This window comes from Cydia splendana, chromosome 20 (assembly GCF_910591565.1).
Source record: "Cydia splendana chromosome 20, ilCydSple1.2, whole genome shotgun sequence".
Taxonomy (NCBI): Eukaryota; Metazoa; Arthropoda; class Insecta; order Lepidoptera; family Tortricidae; genus Cydia; species Cydia splendana.
In genome coordinates this window covers 7,191,852-7,213,577 of record NC_085979.1, presented here as the reverse complement: position 1 = coordinate 7,213,577, position 21,726 = coordinate 7,191,852, and the positions used below count along the sequence as shown (strand labels likewise).

Here is a 21,726-nt window from a genome sequence, read left to right as displayed (position 1 = left end):
TGATATTAAAATAATTCTACCATTCCTAAATTTTATTTACATGCAACCCTGAATGATCGTTCATAATTGATCCTTTGGAAAAGTGAAGTAAAAATTGTATTTGTAAATTATTATATTCGTAATTTGTAACGTACTGAGTATAACCGAAAATTAATATATTTATTGTACAGAAACAAAATATTATTATATTAAATATTCTCAAACCCTAAGTTATCAACAAAATATTAGTTTCACGCGAATTTCGGGAAAAACGAGTTTTGTAATAGGTATTTGAACGGTTGCTGAAAGTCGTAGTGAGGTACTTAATCGAATAAAACCGATAATTTTTCATGAACTCTATATTTTTTTGATGAAATTTAGTAAAATTCGTTCAATTTCTGCATAACACTTAAAAATAAATAGGCTTAAATTTTTTGTTATATCAAAATATGTCACTGATATCTAGTAACCAAAATTAAAGATTGAACGCACGCAAAAGCAGCATTAGAAGCAACAGGTTACAAAAATTATTGATTTTCTGGTAAAAGGTTAGCTTGTATACGACACTTGCCGACAAAATGTACCGAATATCTGTGTTACTTGGATGGTACTTATTTATAGGATTTTATGGGATTTGTAAAAGTGTTGCTGAACAAACTCCAGTGACTTTTACGTTTAAAGAATATCAATATAAAGATTCCCCTAAAAACGTAAGTGAACATCGTCTTCTTCGTCATTCAGTATATAGTTGCCTTATTAAATATGTCACAACATATAAAAAATTATAAACTGAAATAAATGTCATATACTAAGAAAAAGTGACCAAGGCCTCCAGTGCCCCAGGCTGGAATCGAACCAGCGTCCTCTGCTATCGCGGCAGGTGCCTGAACCACTCGGCCACCGGGCCACAGCGACATTAGTCAAATTCGCTGGTTCGATTCCAGCCTGGGGCACTGGAGGCCTTGGTCACTTTTTCTTAGTATATGACATTTATTTCAGTTTATAATTTATATAGTAGTGTTTCTACTTGATAAAAACAAATTAAAATATTTTCTGAAAAATAATTTAATTTGTTCAAATACTTCATAGTATATAAAAAATTTATGACGGTAGGTATTTCGAATTCACTTGTGTATATCCTATTCCATTTACAGGAAATGACATTCCGGGAGTTCGAAACCGCTTGTGAACAGAGCAGTGCCTGTAGCCATATGACCGGCCTTGCTCGAACTCGTTGCGTGAGGGAGTGTGTCTCCCCTTCGTGTTACAGGGAACTTTATCAAACAGATCCGGTAAGCCGAAGAACCCACGTAGTGGTGTGGTACCGCTGCACCGCGCGGGACAGCAAAGGCGTGTGGCGTAAAGTTTTGTATCACGGTGTAGGTAAACTACCTACGGGACATTCGACACCTCGCCTCCACCGTACCGCGCAGTGCAACGGCGCCATGTGTCAGGTCTAGGCGGATTACCTAAACCGTAAAACAAAGAAATTATCTCAATCAGACATCAGTAAGAAACCATAAACTAAACATATGAGATTTGGATCAAATACAGTACAAACAAATAATACAGGTACCAATCGTATGATCGTATCAAGCTATCTAAGTGTGTTAAAATTACTTAAAATGTCCATTCTTTAGAAATCGATCGATAGATTTTGGTTTATAATACTTACACTCTGCTATAAATAATCATAACTTGTCTGTTTCAGCTTGAAGATGGTGAAATAGACGTGCGATTGAACTCCTTCAAAGGTTGCTTCATTCAAAGAAGTGGCAGAACTAGAAACTGATTTAATCGTAGCGTCGTCTCTTCTTTTGTCTTGATCTCTAATAAAATTAGAAAGATACGTAACAAGATACTATTCCTATTAACAGTAAGTAAAATTTGTGACATTTATTTACGCCAAGTCAAGCATGTACAAACAGCAACACTCCTAACTGTACATCGGTGGACCTTATTACAAAAGGCATAAGGTCCAGCGATGTACAGTTAACACTGTTAACAGTGTGGGCGATGGTACCACAATCTTATCCTGTAAAAAAATATTTGATTGTATTTATAGTTGTTTTACAAGGGGGCAAAGTTGTTGTTTAACCCGATACCCGAGCAAGCGAAATATTCCACGGGCGTAGTGAGTGGTTCGTAATGTGGAATCTTGAGCGTTGCGAGGGTTTCAAGGCATGAACATGAAGGTTACACAGATTTTGCCACCGCGTGTCAAAGATTTTCACCAGAACAACGCAAAGAATATAGTAACTATTTTTTGCAGGTTCAACATTAATTAACCACCTCTTTTTATTTTGTTTCAGCTCTTCTATGGCCTTATCACTCAGAGGAAAACTTTCATAAATTACGTAGCAGAAAACATATTATAAGCAATAAAATATTTCCAAATTTATTGTAAAAATAATTTACATGAAGAAAAAAAGAAAGGCAGTGAAGATTGTTCTTCGTGTGATGGGACTAAAATGTATTGTTGTATTTTTATGACAAATGACGACGAGTATTAAGAGGCACTTTTTGAATAATTGTAGTTCTTGTTTTTTATAACTCTAATAAAATAAAGAATTCGTTTAATTGTATAATTTATTATTTTTCCCATGTTATGAAAAATAATATAACATAATAACACAATATTTGTACTGGACAAGAATCGCGTTTTATATTATAAGTGCAAGTAGGTACTTTATAAAACTTATCTATCTAATACCTTTAAACGAGCAATTCTTGTTTATTTATTTATATGTATATTTATTTATATATATATTTCGGGGATCTCGGAAACGGCTGTAACGATTTCGATGAAATTTGCTATATGGGGGTTTTCGGGGGCGATAAATTGATCTAGCTAGGTTTCATCTCTGGAAAAACGCACATTTTTGAGTTTTTATATTTTTTCCGAGCAAAGCTCGGTCTCCCAGATATTATTAATTAAATTACATTCTTAATGCGGTTAATGAAAGTCTAGTTTGATATCCTTATCAACGAATACTCTGCGAGCGAACTGCGAATATTTAGGGCTGAAGAACCAAGATGTGCGCCGTGTCCATGCACTGGTACGACTGTCTGGCATGACATAGGTCAAATAGGTGCAAAATTATTAAAAGAGTCGATCTTTCATTCCTCAAGTCACTCATCAACTGTATAAATAAGGAATGCTAAAATTCCTGTTTATAAGTTTAAACTTCAGTTGAAAATTTTTATAATAAAAAAAATGTCCTTCATATAATATATGTTTTTTTTGTTTATCGTAACCAACAGCTTTTGTATTCGTAAAGAAAAGAGATTATATTTATTAAACACATTAATTATAATATCAATAATACAGTCCTAGAAAAGTTAGAATAGAACGCTACCAATAAAAATACAAGGCCATATAAAACCGAACTTTACCGGTTAATAAAAATAACCGGTTTTTTACAGCACTATCACGCACGTAAAAAATTTTCTTCCACTTGCCATCGTGCGAAGCGGTCCAGTGGAAATAGTAAAATGGCTTCTCTGTGTAGACAAATTATTCGCGGAAATGCACTTAAAGGTGTTCTCTTGAACTCCGCCCGTCGAGGATATGCCGACAAAAGTAAGTACATTCAAAATGTTCAGTACGAGCCCCAACCTCACTTGTCAAAATTGAGTTACGTAATGTCAAAATCACCCTAAAAATATGACAAATCCCCATGGAAAGTAATATTTTCGAAATATCCAAAAGGGCTGTATAAAACTTTTATTTATAAAGAACTACTCTGAATATTGCAGAGCTGTTTCAGCATTCTACAAAATGTCAATCGATCACGTTTTATTGATTTTCCTGTTGTATTTTCTTTAATAATATCAATAAAAAAAAAATCAAAACAAATTTTATTTTAATTGTTAACTTATTCCTTACATTCACCCACTGTATATATTATGTATGTAATTTTAAATGAAATCAATATAGTAGGTTACATGTCTTATCTCAAACGAATAGGTTTAATCTTTGTTTATCTATGCAGGCCCTTATAAAGGCAAATACATGCCCAGAAAAATCTAACCTGAACGGATAGCACATAATCCATTGTCAATATTTACGTGTACTTTATGTACAATTATCCTTAACTATATATAAAAATAAAGTATGCTACATTTTTCTCACTTATACAAGGTTAGTTTATGTTACTTATTATAGTTATGTCCTATAAACTCTATCACCAAAGATGCTTATATTTTATATAATATTAAATAACAGTTTATGCAATAAATACATGTCATCAATGTATAAGAACACATAAAATTTCAATCTAAAACTAAAGTATAATCATTTAACTTGAATGAAACCTATACTTTAAGTAAAATTGAATTTTCTTGTGTATTAATTTCAGTGTGGCTAATAATTCTTGCTGTATTTATGAAGCTATGTTTATTCACTACTAAACAATACACCTAGCATTCCTAATTAGGTCACGATTTCCAAAGTAGGTATTTAAACAAATAATAACAATGGCCTAAACACAAACTTTTGTTTTGACATTGATGACCTTCAAACATGACCTCTGTAATCAAAATCATATGACTTACGTTTTTATTTAAACTCACACTAGGTTTCTATTTTAGTACTATCTATGTATTGAGCCCTTTTCTTTTGAGTTAGAGTATGTCTCTTAGCTCAGTGTGCCGCTTGGCAAAGGCCTCCTCCAGCTCTTTCCATAGGGGTCTGTCATGGGCCACTCTTCTACAGTTCAGGCCCGCTGTGAATTTGAGTTCATCCTCCCATCTTTAATAGAGGTTCAGTTAAATTTGTTTAATCTTGTAGCCGATGCTGTTCTATATGCCCTTTAAGTCTTGCCATTGATTTTAGGGACACCCTGTATGGAACAAAGGCTTATTTAATAGGGGGTATTACTGCAATATTCTGCCGCCAGAGTGCAGCTAGATACTAGTAAACCATAGAGTAACTTATACATACTGTGCCTTAAACTGTTTTTTGACAAGTTTTCACAGACAATAAAATATGACATTGATGCATAAAGGCGGTTTGTTAACAAGGGCCTACCGGGAAATGAAAAAAATCTAAATTTAGTTATCTGCCTCTGTATCACTTGAATATACAAAAGTGATAGAGAGGTTAGATAACGAAATATCCATTTTCTAGCTTGCGGTAGGCCCCCAGATTCTGATCAATAGTAGTGGCGCCCACTATGCAGAGTTTTGCATAATATTCCCTATTTAACATCAACCTATTTCTCATCCAGTGATGGCGGATCCCCTGGAGCACGCCACGGGCCTGGAGAAGAAGGAGCTCCTTGCCATCCAGTCCGGAGACGATGATCCATTCAACATGAAGGTCCTCAAGAAGGCTGCCGGCACCAAGGCCAACCCCACCCTGGTGCCCTCCTGCTTCGACGCCCGGATTGTTGGATGCATATGTAAGTAACTAAACTTATGTTAACCTTTTGAACGCCACAGACGGCAATTGACGTCAACGCAAAATCGTGACAAAGACGGCATTTGACGTCCATCGTTATTGATGAAAATCTACTGAAAGACCCCACTTTTAGGTTGGCATTATATATTCACAAAACGAAGTTTTACCCCCATGGCGTCAGTGGCACGGCAAATGGATGCGCCGTTTGGCGTTCAAAAGGTTAAACTTTTTTTCTTTCTAAGGGTGGTATTCAATGTCATTGTGTCTCACTCTTAAGCAAAATGTGAGACGCAATACACATTGGACAAAGATATTGGACAGATGGAATACCACCCTAACACAAATAGCCCATTGAAAGTATTTCAAAAAAGGGGTGTTGCTCTTTTTAAATTCAAGTTCCTGACCTTGAAAGCCGACTGGGTCATTGTCAAACACTTGAAAATCATGAAATTCTTTTAGTTTAGTAATTCTCTCTAATAATACTTAAGTTCAGTGTTGGCCGAAACGTTAATGCAATTGAACATTCTTGACCACTAACCAGTACAAGTTGAACCGTCAACTATAACCGTCCGTTACCGTTTACGGTTCAATTTGTAATGGTTAATGGTCAATTGCAATTAACGTTCGGCCAACACTGCTTATGTTATGGTACAAGTCACTAAAGAAAGTTTTAAGCAGACTAAATCGTATGGTGCCTGCAATAGCTGCAATACGGCCACTTGGTCACCAACATTATTATAGGAGATTTAACTTTATTATTTTAAATTAGATTTAATTTACAATAATCATAAATTTTGAGAAGTGGTCGTATTGCATGCAGCATATGAAATGAGTCAGATTTGGTCTAAGCTTGATTTTTTTTCATTAGCAGTCATGATACAAGATTAAACATTCAAACTTATCTTATGTGAAATATGGTGTGGTTTTACTCTTACCAGTTTCTACACAAAACCTAGCAAATTTCAAGTTCCTGAGTAAGGGTAACATTCCATTTCTGACCACAGCTGCACTACTAGTACGAACGCGTCGGTGTTATTGTTAATTTCCATTTGCTGCTGACTGCTGTCCTTGGAAATGGACTGTCACCTTTAGAGTGGTTGCAGTACATTGCCTCCCTGGTAGGTACTAATTTGGCACATAGATTTCAATATATTTAATATCATGTAAGGATTATCATTATCAGTTCTAGGTATCCTTGGACATGGTAAATAATGTATTTCGCATTTATGTTTGTTTTTTTACTGATTACTGCTCTTAAGGAAAACTTGCACTACATAGTTGAGTTTTCCTTAAACCGTGCATCATCTGTACTGACAAGTTATATACCTTATTGCAAAGGAATAAAGTCTACTATTGATCTGATAAATGAATCTGCTATTAGTACATAGCACAATGCACACTTTTTCCTGATAATTACTTCTATTATAAGTTATCGTATGGTGCCTTCAATACGGCGACACCGGCACAAAAGGCATAGTAGTTTGTGTTACAAGGGATCAAAATGATATATTTCCGTCAAGGGCGTACATTGAATCCTGAGCGTAATGAGGGATTCAAGAGTTAACGCCCAAGACGAAATAATTTTGATACCGTGTGACACATACTGCTTTTCACATCAACTATGAGGAAAATAAAAAAATCTCAGTGTTGACACTACAGTGTTGCCACTTTTTAATTTCTACTCTTTTTTGCCAAGCTGTACATATGATGTTCATAGTTAATTATATTTTATACTGGCAATGAAATGTCCTTGAACAGAAAAGTGCCACTTTGATCCCCCCTAGCAGGGAAGAAAAATCCATTTTCTGATTAGGTGATGTGAAAAATAAATTACAAATTAAAGGATACTTATCTGTATTTGTTTATTAATTTCTAATCAAAATCGAAAATTTTGTGATGTGGCTGTATTGCGGTTTTTTTGGCGACAAAAAAATCGCAAACTAGACATCAACTCAACTTGCGATTTCTAATTAATATGTCGATAAAATATTAAATGTGACTTTATGTTGTTTCAGGCGAAGAACACTCCACAGCTATCAGCTGGCTTTGGATACATAAGGTAAATAAAATACATATAGTGCAACATAAAATAGTAGAATTTAAATAAAATGGAACTAAAAGATTTCCACACTTACTATATAGTTGGCATGTTTAAGCATTTTACGTCAAAAATGTGACAGTTACGTATGAAGTGGCGCCCTCAATAATTTTCTACAATTTCTTGTCTGATACATAATGCATACATACACACAAAAAAAAATATATGGAAAGAATTGCCCTTAAGTAGTATTTACGAGCGTTTACTAGACGGGCTACTTTATTATGTCTTTCTTCCTAGCTCGTAAAGTGGTTAAGGGGGGAAGTGTATCAAGAAGCCTCGGGAAGGTTAGGTGCCGCTCCGTTGTTTTTTTAAATTACAGATAAGAAATTCTTATCTTAAAGAAAAATAGTAGTTACCTATAAAGTGGTGGCTGGTTGTTACCAAAGAAGTTGGGGATGTCGCTGGCTTGTGTTCCATACACTTTAAAATATTGTATGTCAATAGTTTAAGGGTCATAAAGGCTAAGCCACTTCCGCCAGTAGAAAAAAGCGGCAAATTTGGAAAATTTTGGCATTGACCCGTAAAAAATTGAATTTCGCGCCTTTTTCTAGATAAAGTTGGTTTGCCAGACTATAATAGTTTTTTTTCTATTTTTCAGGGCCAGCCCCGCCGCTGCGAGTGCGGACACTGGTACAAACTTATCGAGAAGACGCCCCTCTAAACACAATTTAGTTTTACGTAGCTACCACACTGCAATAATCGCGCATCTCTATGCCGAGCATTTTTGTTATCTATGGTTCCTGGTGTTGCCATACGCAAAAATTTAGAGATGCAATAGATGTCAATAAATCAGAAATAAACATTAAATAATTATAAGCATACTTCGCGTTTTACTTGTGGACTGCCTTGAGTTGATGTGTACACAAATGTAATTTGGGTTTAGATTAGTGGTTAAATAAACGTTTAACTGTTATGATATCTTGTCATTTCATTTGTTGAACTGTTTTACTTATGTAGGCATTTTATTTCGTTCCTGCGCCTCAACTTCGTCTGCATTGAATAATGATGATAATGATGAAAGATGATTGATAAAAATTACCCCATGTCCTATGAAAAAAATAACAATATACAGGTGTGACTTTTGAAGAGGTTGCTAGCGCCATCTGCCATCGAGTAGTAGAACGACTATAGTTAATCTACTTCCCGCTAGAGAACCTTAGCAGTCTGTATGTATATGTTATAAAATACTATGATAAAGTAAGGCAATAAATGAACAGTTTTTTTAATAAAATCAAAACTTAATATCTCCATTAGTAGCAATTACGTAACCCAATAAAAACTACCCTATGTCCTATGAAAAAAAATAACAATATCAGGATGTGACTTTTGAAGAGATTGCTAGCGCCATCTGCCATCGAGTAGCGGAACGACTATAGTTAATCTACTTCCAGCTAGATAACCTTAGCAGTCTGTATCTATATGTAATAAAATACTATGATAAAGTAAGGCAATAAATGACCAGTTTTTTTAAATAAAATCACAACTTAATATCTCCATTAGTAGCAATTACGTAACCCAATAAAAACTACCCTATGTCCTATGAAAAAAAATAACAATATCAGGATGTGACTTTTGAAGAGATTGCTAGCGCCATCTGCCATCGAGTAGCGGAACGACTATAGTTAATCTACTTCCCGCTAGATAACCTTAGCAGTCTGTATCTATATGTAATAAAATACTATGATAAAGTAAGGCAATACATGAACAATTTTTTTTTAAATAAAATCACATCTTAATATGTGTAGTAGCAATTACGTAACCGAATATCCCATTTAACTGTATTTGCCTTTCCTCAGGGAACTGGTTAATTTGTCTATTTCTTAATTGAGACCTTTTCCTATTCGTAGTAAGTGCGGTTAATTACAGATTTCAATTCTATAAACAAAAAAATGGATGACTGGCGATCACAAGACGACCCGCAAGCCACGGTTGGAAGTTTGCTAGTGACATCTGTGAGCAATAAGTTAAACTACTTTACCTAAGCTATTTCTCGCTAGATGCCTCTAGCAAACTTGATATATAATTTAAGTACATTTCAATTTTACTAAATTTGAATTTAAATAACTGTTAATAAAATTTAATATTAGAACCGCCATCTCGACCGCCATATATGGCTAAGTTTGCGCTAAAGCGTTAAGATCTTGGTTCATTGGTTCTATCTTTTTTCATTTTAAAGGGTACCAAAAAGTTGCGGTTCTGGGTGGTATTCCATCTGTCCAATGTCAGTGCGTCTCACTCTCTCATTAAAGTATAATGTGAGACGCAATACACACAGGACAAAGAAATTGGATAGGTGAAATACCACCCTCAGACTAGTTCAGAGGATGCTAACGACATCTATGTTCGACTTATCAAACTACTTTAGTTAAACTATTCGCCACTGGAGGGCTCTAAATGTTACTAAAAAATATAATGCAAGTTTTTTAAATGAACATGAATGGACGAAAGGAACATAAATAAAACTCCAATTATTCACATTAGCTAAATATTATTTACTTATGTATAGGACACTTATTCATTTGGACTTAATTATTTTAGGCGTAATACCACCCTCAGACTAGTTCAGAGGATGCTAACGACATCTATGGTCAACTTATCAAACTACTTTAGTGAATCTATTCGACACTGGAGGGCTATAGGTGTTACTAAAAATATTTTGTAAGTTTTTTAAATGAACTTGAATGGACGAAAGAAAAAGCTCCAATCATTCACATTAGCTAAATATAATTTATTTATGTATAGGACACTTATTTATTTGAACTTCATTATTTTAGGTGTAATACCACCCAGACTAGTTAAGAGGATGCTAACGACATCTATGGTCGACTTATCAAACTACTTTAGTTAATCTATTCGCCACTGGAGGGATCTAGGTGTTACTAAAAATACGTCGGATGCCGGTGTTGCTCGAAGACTTGAATGGGCGAAAGAAACAAAAATAAAACTCCAATCATTCACATTAGTTAAATATTATTTATTTATGTATAGGACACTTATTCATTTGAACTTCATTATTTTAGGCGTAATAAATATAAAATAATAATACATTTGACGGAAAATATAGTCAACAAAAGGCAAGAAGTAATAATTTACAACATAAATATTTTGGTATTAGGCCTTAGGTTCACTAACATAAATTATTGCTAGATTTTTTTTATAGTTAAGCGTCAAAATACATTTTGAAGTGTTTTTGTGTCAGTTTGTCAAAAAGGGACTTGGAAATGTAGTAATATAGCATCGCTAATCTAGTAAATAAGCGACGCTATGGTACCTTTTTATACAAAACGCCACAACATACTTATAAGTTCTTCTATTATTCGTTTCACTTTTAAATCTAAGTGTACTTTCACAATGTGAAATTAAATCATACTTTGTAGAGTAGAAACCTTTCTTAAAATGCACAATAAAGTATTTGCACTACGGATACGGATCATTTCACGTAAGATCCGTCGGATCCGGGTTCAGATCCGGAAAATACTATAACTGGATCCAGATCCACTAATCAACATTTTGATGCAGAATACAAAACTGAGAGCTTAGCATTTGTGACGTTTTCAACCAAAAGGTACCATTGTCGGTTGTCGATACGGTTGATATCAAATTGAAACTATATGGAAATAGCGCCTTATGGACAAGTGACAATAAATACCCTTTTGGTTGAAAATGACACATTTTAAGATTTGTTTAACTCTACAATATAATTTTAAAGTTAGTATTTAAAGTTATACACAGAAAATGTACTGAACTTAGTCGCTTCATATACATAGTTATTTACGTATATTTTGTTAATTTGTTTTGATAACCTAATCCCAGTATTTTAGTCACATTTCTTCTACCATATCGCTCAAAGACTTTGGTGTACCAGATTAGTAGTTGATTCGAAATAACCAAACCAGAAACTAATAAATAATAAACACTTATGAATCATCATTATTTTGCTAAAGCAGAGACGCTTTGCATATAGATTGTCGTACATTTACCCGCCTGTTGCTATCTCTTTTGCACGTGCATAATTATATTGCATAGACTGATTGTATGCAGGGGGGCAGTGACGGATTTGCACTCTTGGCCGCCCTAGGCCCCAGGCCACAGATTATATAATAGTTCTTACGAACAGATACTTATCTCTCAAAGAAAACGCCAATACCTACCGTTTTGATACCTACACAAAAATACAATGGAGTGACCTTCAGCGCGCCATATCAAATAATTTAACCATATTAGAACATTCCTCGGAAGGAACTCTACTCGGGATATCGGTCTATGTCCAGAGAGTAGAGACACCATATCAGGCGTAGCTCATTCCGCGATTTCGTCGCACACCAACAAGTACATCCGTCCCACACCAATTTTGGTGGCTAGCCATAGGCCGCGCGTGGCGCTGTCGTCACCTAACGGTCATATCTGAGGGTCTACCGCGAACCACGTTTGACGTGTTGCCTCTCTGTCGCACTTGTACATTCGTTCGTAAGTGTGACAAGGAGACAACACATCGAACGTGGTTCGCGGTAGGCCCTCTGTCCTAATCGTAACATACGCGTTTTGTTAGAGAGTGAATCTTCTGTACCTAGTACTATTAGTTATTCTGTGACATTATTTAAAATTGATACGAAACTGGTACACCGAAAGTTAAATGTCAATTCAAATTCTTTACCCAAGTAACATAATCGTTGCTAACTGTACTAGACTATCACAATTCTCAACAATCACTAACATATATGGGACCTACGTCTACTTAGGCGTTTATTTTAGCACATTCAGTGCCAAAAACCCGATTTCGTTCCCAGGCCGGACGACCCGATAGTCGGGATTGTGGTACTACTGCTTTATATGACGAAATTGTTGTGGCCTGGCGCGGATGTCTTGTTTGGCTGGCAATGAATGTGTTAACAATTAAATTTTATACAGAATGTCTCAAAATAGTAACTTAAACTGGAGCAGCATACATTTCAACAATCTTGTTATTTTCATATTTCAAGTCTTATGCTTAAAAAAACATTTATTTTAATGTTGTATCTGTTATATGAAATCAGTTTATTTTAATTTCGGTCTTTTAGTTTTTAGCAAGAACAAATAAAATATGGCAGTTTTAACTTTACCCAACATTCACACAAACAGTTCACACTTCACTCATTCGCCTTAGGCCCACCCCACACTAGCCTCTCCCGAGCGTACGCGTCTAGCCAACCCTATGGCTGCTGCTCGACGCAACGTTGGCGCAATTGCGCAGCGACGCCATTTTCCACAGCGCTGACTAAACGACGACGCTCAAAAGACGCTAGTGTGAGTTGGCCCCTAAACTCCCTTGAAATTTTTAACCAGCTATTTGGCACTTTCCAATATTGCTGTACAGTCGCTATTAGATATATCAGAGCGGCCGAGACGGGCAAAAATATCTGAACACGCACTCTAACGCCTTGACAATAGAGGCGTGTACAGATATATGTGAGTACTTTGGTCGCTCCGATATATCTCATGGCGACTGTACTAATTGCCATTTTGCAAACAATTTGAGTATTTGTGACTTGTATAGCCTCCTGTAATTTGAACCTATAGTGTAGTAAATAGAGTTGATTTTGCGTTGTTGGAAAATTAAACGAATCAAAGCAAAAGCGACTCTGTTCCAATTGAATAGGATTTAAATTCATCGAACTGAAGAGGTATTTTAGGTAGGACGTTGGGCCTTAGGAGGATAAATGCATTGGAATGCTATTGTACATGTTACGCCGAACCTCACCAGACTCGTCGCACGCGCCGGTTGTAATGTCTGGAGTTATATGTAAGTGGTCACATTGCTAGTGTTTCGATTAACCTGTCTAATATTGCTCAGTTATTGCGAAAACAACGATCTACAACCAATGAGGTTGGCCGGTCGAAATATTTAGCAGATGGCGCCAGCATAGCTTGCCCCAAAGAGTAAAGTAAAGGCCGTAACACACTATCGCTCTGCACCGCGACCTTGGTGCGGTGCGATAGTGTGTTATGGCTTTTAGGCTTGCCCTGTCAATCCCTAGAATTGTGTCATATATTTGTTTTTTAATGGAATTTTTTGCCCTGGATGCCAGCCCTTTAAGCCAAATCTCATAGAAAAAGGGGCAAGCTATGATGGCGCCATCTATGCAAACCTTCTACGGTTGCCAACACCATTACAGTACTTTCTGACACTTTAGAAATAAATACTGATTCCCTTATTCATAAAACTTTACGGGCCTGATTTATAACAGTTAAATTATGTTTTATCCCTTTCTTACAAATACATAAGTCAAAATGACAGATAAAGACAAACTATGCAGCTAATTCAGGCCAGTTACGCGTTTACGAATAACGCCATAAAACCTCAACAGTCAATCTTTTAACCCCGCAAAAAAGTCACTTCAAATATCCTGTCACATTTGACTTTTCCTTTTCAAAGAATCATCAGGACTCAAAAAAGGTAAATTTATTTTAATTCTCACTTTTCTCCAATATGGCAAGATCATCATCAGTTTTTTGAAAATTAGCCTCCGAAGAATCGTTGCTTGAATGTGAGCGGCTGCTGTTTTTCTTGTCATCGTAGAGATTTGGGTCTAACCTGGAGTATTCGTTGAATTTGAAGTCTCTTGATTTTTCATGGGACCGGGGGCTTCCGCTAGCTTTTCTGTGGTAGTCGGAGTCCAGTCTGTAGTCAAAGGTGGTGCCATAGGCGCTGCCGTCTGAGATCCGGTTTAGTTTGTGTATCTGCTCCCTTAGTTCAACAACCTGGAAAAAAGGGTTTTTATTTTAATCACACTGTGACAGTAAAGCTGGCTTTTACAACCCAATCATTTGTGGCAATTTAGGGCAATCAATCTATATTAGTACAGTCGACGTCAAAGATATGTTTACATTTTTCGCCTTATGACAAAGGCATAAGGTCCAAAAGTGTAAACATATCTTTGACGTCGACTGTACCGATGAGGCGTCATCCATTAATTACGTCACACAACCCCCCTCCCCCCCTCTCTCCTTGTCTCTTATCTATCTCTTTAACATGTATTGTCACATTTCTCACACAGACAAGTCTGCTATGATACCAATGCTAACTAATATGATTCCAATATCATTCATTCCATTATCATTTGGAATTATAAAAAAAATTTGAAATCAATCCCCTAGGGAAAAGGAAATGACAAACCAAATTCCACGGGAAAGAAGCGGGCACAATTGATTTGTAGATTTTTAACGGATGAAGTAAATCACAAACCTGACTATAAAGTTTCTTATTCTCCCTGAGTATCGCTATATTCTCCGTCTCCATCAACTCCCTCTTACTCCACTGTATCGTGTTCTCCGATTTCAGCTTCTCAATCTCCATTTTCAGCTCCGCTATTTTCTCTTCAAGCGTCTGCTTGGCCGCTACCTCATCCTGTAACTCATTCTGAAGCCGTTCCACCTCACTGTGACTAGAATCTGTTGATCCTAACGTCCTATCATTATGCGTCTCCTGCATCTTCATATTATTTATCTCTGCAGTCAACGTTTCTACTTTAGCTAGAAGAAACGCCTTCTGATCTTTCTCCGTCTGTAAGCTTTTACAAGTCTCATCTAACCTCAATCTCATCTCGCTTAGTTTACTAGCCAAAACATTATCTACATTTGAGAATTTGTGTGAGTCTAACGATGCTCTCTGTCTAGGTTCATTCGGAGAGACATAACCTTTCCTTCTTAATTCAACTCCGTCTTCAGTAGTGAGTTCTCCGGAGACTATTCTGCTTTCACCGATAGTTAGTAACTTTTCGTTGTCTTTAATAACATCGGTTAACTGTTGGCCTAAATTAGATTTCTCCGCTTTGAGCATGGAGAGTTCTTTGCTTAAAGCGTCTACTTTGATCTTCAGTTGTTTCGCTTCTTCTCTGGCCTTATTTCTTTCGTTGCGGACTTTGCTCCATTTATCTCTCCAGTTGGCAGTGCAGTCTGACCACCAGCGCATAGTTTTTTCCATCTGCGTGGCCCGGGCTCTGGCCTCGTCGAGCTCCCTCTGTATAAGGGCCTCCTTGGCCTCCCAGTCCGTAGTGGAGTACCGCAGGTCCGGCTCCCGGCTGCGGCGGTGGCTCCCTCCGTGTGAACTTTGCGCCATTTTTCATTTGGTACTAATCTGCAAAGGTAAAACGTTGCATTACTTTTCAAAATACTTATTGAATATCAGTTACAATGTACTTGCAGTCCAGTCTGCGCGATGTCGTGGCCAGGCAGTCACATGTTACTCACCGTAGTTTAGTTATTCTTATATAAAACAATGTTTAAGCCCCGATATGTTTTTAGCACAGCATGGTGAAGACACCGCAGACTCCGTGCCCCCCGTTCCCATGCCCGCCGCCGCCGCCGCCGCCGTGCCCGGCCGTGTGCCCCCCACCCCCTCCCCCACCATCATGTCGGGTTAAGCCCGTCATGCGCGGGTTGCACTGGGCGCAGACAAAGAGTAAGCTGGCTCAAGCGCTGCTTCTCAGCGCTCTAGCCGGAGCGACGGTGTACCTCGGGTATACGAAGCCGAAAATGGAGCGTTACAGGGAGTTTTATGAGTGAGTTTTACTTATTTAAATTTACCGTTAGACGAGCAATTATTCTTGTGTATATGTATGTACCATATCATCATCATCATCATCTCAGCCTATATACGTCCCACTGCTGGGCACAGGCCACCTCTCATGCGCGAGAGGGCTTGGGCTATAGTCCCCACGCTAGCCCAATGCGGATTGGGACCATAACATATATGTATACATATTTATATATAAACGGCTCTAACGATTTCTTGCTAGATCTTATCTCTGGGAAAACGCGCAATTTTGAGTTATTTCATGTTTTCCGAGCGAAGCACGGTATCCCAGATATTAACTTTTAAATAAAACCGGGCAAGTGCGAGTCGGACTCGCGCACGAAGGGTTCCGTACCATAATGAAAAAAAAAAACGGAAAAAAATGCAAAAAAAAACGGTCACCCATCCAAGTAGGCAAGTACTGACCACGCCCGACGTTGCTTAACTTTGGTCAAAAATCACGTTTGTTGTATGGGAGCCCCATTTAAATCTTTATTTTATTCTGTTTTTAGTATTTGTTGTTATAGCGGCAACAGAAATACATCATCTGTGAAAATTTCAACTGTCTAGCTATCACGGTTCGTGAGATACAGCCTGGTGACAGACAGACGGACGGACGGACGGACGGACGGACGGACAGCGAAGTCTTAGTAATAGGGTCCCGTTTTACCTTTTGGGTACGGAACCCTAAATAAAAAAGCCTTATTTTGGGAAAGAGCTGATACTCTTCAAACTGCTGGGTCGATTTTTATCATTACCAAACATAATTAAAAAAACCGGGCAAGTGCGAGTCGGACTCGCGCACGAAGGGTTCCGTACCATAATGAAAAAAAAACGGAAAAAAATGCAAAAAAAAACGGTCACCCATCCAAGTACTGACCACGCCCGACGTTGCTTAACTTTGGTCAAAATAACGTTTGTTGTATGGGAGCCCCATTTAAATCTTTATTTTATTCTGTTTTAAGTATTTGTTGTTATAGCGGCAACAGAAATACATCATCTGTGAAAATTTCAACTGTCTAGCTATCACGGTTCGTGAGATACAGCCTGGTGACAGACAGACGGACGGACGAATGGACGGACGGACGGACAGCGAAGTCTTAGTAATAGGGTCCCGTTTTACCTTTTGGGTACGGAACCCTAAAAATACTGCAATGAATCTCGTTTTCACTTAAAAAAACCGGGCAAGTGCGAGTCGGACTCGCGCACGAAGGGTTCCGTACCATAATGCAAAAACGGCAAAAAAAAAACGGTCATCCATCCAAGTACTGACCCCGCCCGACGTTGCTTAACTTCGGTCAAAAATCACGTTTGTTGTATGGGAGCCCCACTTAAATCTTTATTTTATTCTGTTTTAGTATTTGTTGTAATAGCGGCAACATCAGAAATACATCATGTGTGAAAATTTCAACTGTCTAGCTATCACGGTTCGTGAGATACAGCCTGGTGACAGACGGACGGACGGACGGACGGACGGACAGCGGAGTCTTAGTAATAGGGTCCCGTTTTACCCTTTGGGTACGGAACCCTAAAAACTGTATAGAAATCGATCCATCCGTTTGAGATTTACGATGCCACAGACAGAGACATTCCCACCCCCCAATACATAATACATCCCATCCCCAATACACCCAGCTCTTGCTCCACAGAACGACACGCGACGCTAAGTACATTTAGGGCGACCATGTTTCCGTTTGCCGGGCATCTTCCAGGTCAGGGCCACTTTGGATAGGTGGGTGTCAGGTTTCCTGGGGATATGCCCAATTCCAATCAAAGATAAAGAGCGATGGAACGCAGTAATAATAGAATCCGATACGAGGAGATCCGGCGACGGACCAAAGTAGTAGACATCGGCCGACAGATTGCTACTCTGAAATGGGCCTGGGCCGGGCACGTATGTCGCAGAGATGATAGATGGAGCAAGCGTGTCCTAGCGTGGAGGCCTCGTTAAAAAAGACTAGATCACAGACCTCCAACAAGATGGGAGGATGATATTAAAAAGATTGCAGGCCCACTCTGGAGGAGAGAAGCAGCAAATCGGGCTGCTTGGAGGAGACTTGGAGAGGCGTATGCCCAACAGTGGGCGCATACTCGCTGAGGAAGATGCCCAATCCAATGCCATTTCCGCGTCTGGACCTCCCTGTGTATGGGTGCTTGTCTGGTGCTCTATAAGCGAGCGTTTGTGATCCAGTTAGGCCAAAAGATACGTAGGATTTGCCTTAAGCATTTGTTCACAAACACTTGGAGATTTATCATTAGGTCTTTCCGGACAAACCAAGTTTCGCACCCGTACAGTAACACAACCTTTACATTGGAATTGATGTTCCTCACTTTAGTTCTTCTCATCAGGGTAGAGTTTATATATTATATATAAATACTTATACACACAGAAAACATCCACAACTCAGGAACAAATATATAAACACAAATAAATGCCCTTACCAGGCGGCTTAGCACGGTCGCGTTTTTATCCCTTGTCACCATGCCTGTCACGTTCTAACAAGTATGTAAGTGCGAAAGGGACGCGCATAGTGATAGTCGATAAAAATGGAACCATGCTGAGCCCGCAGGATTCAAACCTGGGACCTCCTGCTTCGTAGGCAGGGTGACTACCGACTAGGTTAGGAGGCCGTTAAATTAAACTAACAATGAATATTATTTATTTATTTAGTTTTCCACTGGACATTTACCATAAAATTATAATAAAATATTGTAGATTTCTTCATGATTTTAATAATATTTTCTCTTAAAATAAGACAGGCACTCAAACTTTGCTGTTTATAAGTTTTAATTACTTTCTCTAAAAAAATTGTTTCTTGGTATAGCTCCTTTTCAATTTCTAAACCCTATAGGAATAACCATAGAAATATATTCTGTCCTGTCCGCTACACTTATTTTTCCATTGCCATTCCATTACCGCCATTATCTATGGAAAATGGTAACCAAATGGAAATAATCATCTTGGAGCACTTTTTTATCCTATTAGGATCAGTGGCAGATTTCTCTTAAGGCCCAGTAGGGGCCGGGCCTAGGGCGGCCAGATATCAGCGGAGGCAGTCTATATGAGCAGTCCTGAGAAAGAGGGTGGCTAGCACTTACCCTAGGGCGGCAAAGACTGCAAATCCGCCACTGATTAGGATCGTAAGATCTCGTGACTCTGAGTAGAAGTAACATAAATATGTCCAAATTAAAAACCCACCAAGTGCGAGTCCGACTCGCGCATAAAGGGTTCCATACCATTACGCACAAAACCGCAAAAAAAAAACACGTTTGTTGTATGGGAGCCCCACTTAAATATTTATTATATTCTGTTTTTAGTATTTCTTGTTAGAGCGGCAACAGAAATACATCATCTGTGAAAATTTCAACTGCCTAATAGCTATCGCGGTTCATGAGATACAGCCTGGTGACACACAGACAGACGGACGGACAGCGGGGTCTAAGTAATCGGGTCCCGTTTTTACCCTTTGGGTACAGAACCCTAAAAAAATAGTGTAGTGCACAACTTAAAATAATAGCCAATGTAGTGTAGATCTGTCTCCCTGTTATGGTTCATGAGATACAACGCGCTGTCAGATGCACAGACAAAAAAGTGCGACTAGTTTGTGACATTTAGGCCACTAGATGGCATTACAACAATTACTGTACATTCATATGTAACTTTTACAAGATAAAGAACTGTCAAGTCAATATCACTGTTTCAGTTATGGCAGGTTTCTTTTGTTATTTTTAACAAACCTACTACAATAAACAGCGAGATAATTTGGACAAATTCTAGAGTAACGGAACACAAATCGATTGATTCCAAAATTAAGCTATAAAACTGAATAAAATATAAATACCTGCACAGCGTAAAACAAGCACCGTTAATATTTTTTCATTGTATTATCACTTAAACACTCCGATAGTGGATACCACTATTTATTTTTGCAATTAAATGTCTAAAATAGGCCTTTTCATACAATCAACCATTTCTATACTTTTAAGGTCCGTACTCATTGGTAAAATAAAATATGGCAACTTTTTTATGGAAGTATTTTATAATAGGAGTTATTAAATTTATGTTGAAGGACTTGTAAGGCCCTTACGTTTGATCAATGAATAAAACACTATGTTAAAATAGAAAATTAGACAAAATCTTATAAATGCAAATTTTAATATAAATAAATATAGTGTAGTGAGAATAGCCTTATTATGACGCAGTGACGCATACGTTTCGACCTACGCAGCGCTCGTCGTTATTAGTTAATGTCAACGTCGATAATAATACAATTTATTAATATAATAAAATGATAATAAACTAATTTATTTTGTTCCAGACTTTCAGAATTTGAAGACTGGGCCGATGAAATGGCAAAAATGGGTCTGTTTCAATCTGTTCCTAAAGAAGGCTGGCCAGTTCCCAAGAAAAAATAGTGTTTTTATCTGTCATTATTAATATAATATAAATTTTGTTTGTTTGTACATGGCTATAATAATTTATTATTTATTACATAGAAGCCTACCGAGAAAATTACTATAGATTTAATTCTGGCTCTCTATATATCACTTTTTTTAACCTCATTATATAATATGTAGTATTTTGATCACTTCCGGCTTTAAATTTATTAGGGTTCCGTATGCAAAGGGTAAAAACGGGACCCTATTAATAAGACTCCACCGTCCGTCTGTCTATCTATGGTGTATCTGTCCGTCCGTCTGTCTGTCACCAGGCTGTATCTCATTAACCGTGATAGTTAGACAGTTGAAATTTTCACAGATGATGTATTTCTGTTGCCGCTATAACAACAAAATACTAAAAACCGGCCAAGTGCGAGTCGGACTCGCGCACGAAGGGTTCCGTACCATAACGAAAAAAAAAAAAATCACGTTTGTTGTATGGGAGCCCCCCGTAAATATTTATTTTATTATGTTTTTAGTATAATTTGTTGTTATAGCGGCAACAGAAATATATCACCTGTGAAAATTTCAACTATCCGCTGCTTAGCTGTACCTACAGTTCTCGAGTTACAGCCTTGTCACAGACAGACCATTAGCAATGACAATGACAGGTCTGTGAGCGGACAGCCCGTTTTTACCCTTTGGGTACGGAATTCTAAAAAGTACGGAACCCTCGGTGGGCAAGTCTGACTCGCACTTGTCCGAAGGGGCTGGTTAAATATATTACGTATTACCTACTTGGTAATACCGGTAATACGTAAGACTATTTAGGGGTCGAAGGGAATTGGGAGTACCTAATACATGCTGCCTTCTCCTCAAAGTCCAAGCTAAAAGGACGATATCTTTAGTTTCCTACAGTTAACATGTTTGGCAAGAGTAGTTTGTCATAAGTCATAAAAACATAGGCGTGTCAGGCTTTTAAAACTACCGTACCTAATTAAACGATGGCTCGGCATGTAGGGAACATCTAGAATGAATTTGTTCATGTTAAGTAAGTATAGCAGGCTTAACTGGCTTTTAAAATGTCTATAAAATTCCTTCGAAAATGTCTATAAAACAGTAGAGTATGTGCGGAAAGCTGGCGGAAAGAGTAGAATCGTAAAATGTATTGGTTCCCATATAATCCACGACTCTTCTCTCTCCGCACAGACTACACAGTTTATTTTTCTGGCATCGCATCTAAGGCCATTTCTTGTGTTGCATGATGAATGAACTTCGTTAAAAATATTTCAATTGTCAACTCCTATTAAG

General features: G+C 37.6%; 4 protein-coding genes across 5 annotated transcripts; 3 read left to right on the top strand and 1 right to left on the bottom strand.

Annotated features, from left to right (window-relative positions):
• Positions 1-516: 516 nt before the first annotated feature.
• On the top strand, positions 517-2,426 carry LOC134800916 (uncharacterized). The gene is made up of 4 exons (XM_063773448.1): positions 517-689; positions 1,134-1,271; positions 1,691-1,855; positions 2,292-2,426. Exons 1-3 carry the CDS (start codon positions 558-560, stop codon positions 1,769-1,771), a joined length of 351 nt encoding a protein of 116 aa, XP_063629518.1. The 5' UTR covers positions 517-557; the 3' UTR covers positions 1,772-1,855; positions 2,292-2,426.
• A 975-nt stretch (positions 2,427-3,401) lies between these two features.
• Positions 3,402-8,305, top strand: LOC134800811 (cytochrome c oxidase subunit 5B, mitochondrial-like). The gene is made up of 4 exons (XM_063773367.1): positions 3,402-3,562; positions 5,211-5,384; positions 7,399-7,442; positions 8,083-8,305. The coding sequence occupies exons 1-4, from the start codon at positions 3,475-3,477 to the stop codon at positions 8,143-8,145; spliced, it is 369 nt and encodes a 122-aa protein (XP_063629437.1). The 5' UTR covers positions 3,402-3,474; the 3' UTR covers positions 8,146-8,305.
• Positions 8,306-13,839: 5,534 nt separating this feature from the next.
• LOC134800813 (cytochrome c oxidase subunit 6C-like) lies at positions 13,840-20,538 on the top strand. Of its 2 annotated transcripts, none has more exons than XM_063773370.1 (3): positions 13,840-13,917; positions 15,765-16,021; positions 20,355-20,538. In XM_063773370.1, exons 2-3 carry the CDS (start codon positions 15,771-15,773, stop codon positions 20,449-20,451), a joined length of 348 nt encoding a protein of 115 aa, XP_063629440.1. In that variant the 5' UTR covers positions 13,840-13,917; positions 15,765-15,770; the 3' UTR covers positions 20,452-20,538. The 2 variants fall into 2 exon arrangements, with proteins under 2 accessions (XP_063629440.1, XP_063629439.1); XM_063773369.1 differs by lacking the exon at positions 13,840-13,917 and adding an exon at positions 13,927-14,008 and having other exon boundaries at positions 15,770-16,021.
• Positions 13,912-20,063, bottom strand: LOC134800762 (coiled-coil domain-containing protein 102A-like). Its single transcript, XM_063773306.1, has 3 exons — positions 19,878-20,063; positions 14,707-15,597; positions 13,912-14,222 (listed from the first exon to the last, which is right to left on the bottom strand). The coding sequence occupies exons 2-3, from the start codon at positions 15,577-15,579 to the stop codon at positions 13,929-13,931; spliced, it is 1,167 nt and encodes a 388-aa protein (XP_063629376.1). The 5' UTR covers positions 15,580-15,597; positions 19,878-20,063; the 3' UTR covers positions 13,912-13,928.
• Positions 20,539-21,726: the final 1,188 nt, after the last annotated feature.

What these genes read in the sequence shown, in the direction of transcription:
- LOC134800762 (XM_063773306.1), bottom strand. Translation starts at nt 15,579, where the DNA reads ATGGCGCAAAGTTCACACGGAGGGAGCCACCGCCGCAGCCGGGAGCCG. An exon ending in ATAAGAAACTTTATAGTCAG is followed by an intron (nt 14,223 to 14,706) that starts GTTTGTGATTTA and finishes CCTTTTTTCCAG; the next exon opens with GTTGTTGAACTAAGGGAGCA.
- LOC134800813 (XM_063773370.1), top strand. Translation starts at nt 15,771, where the DNA reads ATGGTGAAGACACCGCAGACTCCGTGCCCCCCGTTCCCATGCCCGCCG. An exon ending in CGTTACAGGGAGTTTTATGA is followed by an intron (nt 16,022 to 20,354) that starts GTGAGTTTTACT and finishes ATTTTGTTCCAG; the next exon opens with ACTTTCAGAATTTGAAGACT.
- LOC134800811 (XM_063773367.1), top strand. Translation starts at nt 3,475, where the DNA reads ATGGCTTCTCTGTGTAGACAAATTATTCGCGGAAATGCACTTAAAGGT. An exon ending in TCGAGGATATGCCGACAAAA is followed by an intron (nt 3,563 to 5,210) that starts GTAAGTACATTC and finishes TTTCTCATCCAG; the next exon opens with TGATGGCGGATCCCCTGGAG. An exon ending in CCGGATTGTTGGATGCATAT is followed by an intron (nt 5,385 to 7,398) that starts GTAAGTAACTAA and finishes ATGTTGTTTCAG; the next exon opens with GCGAAGAACACTCCACAGCT.
- LOC134800916 (XM_063773448.1), top strand. Translation starts at nt 558, where the DNA reads ATGTACCGAATATCTGTGTTACTTGGATGGTACTTATTTATAGGATTT. An exon ending in ATAAAGATTCCCCTAAAAAC is followed by an intron (nt 690 to 1,133) that starts GTAAGTGAACAT and finishes TTCCATTTACAG; the next exon opens with GAAATGACATTCCGGGAGTT. An exon ending in AACTTTATCAAACAGATCCG is followed by an intron (nt 1,272 to 1,690) that starts GTAAGCCGAAGA and finishes TGTCTGTTTCAG; the next exon opens with CTTGAAGATGGTGAAATAGA.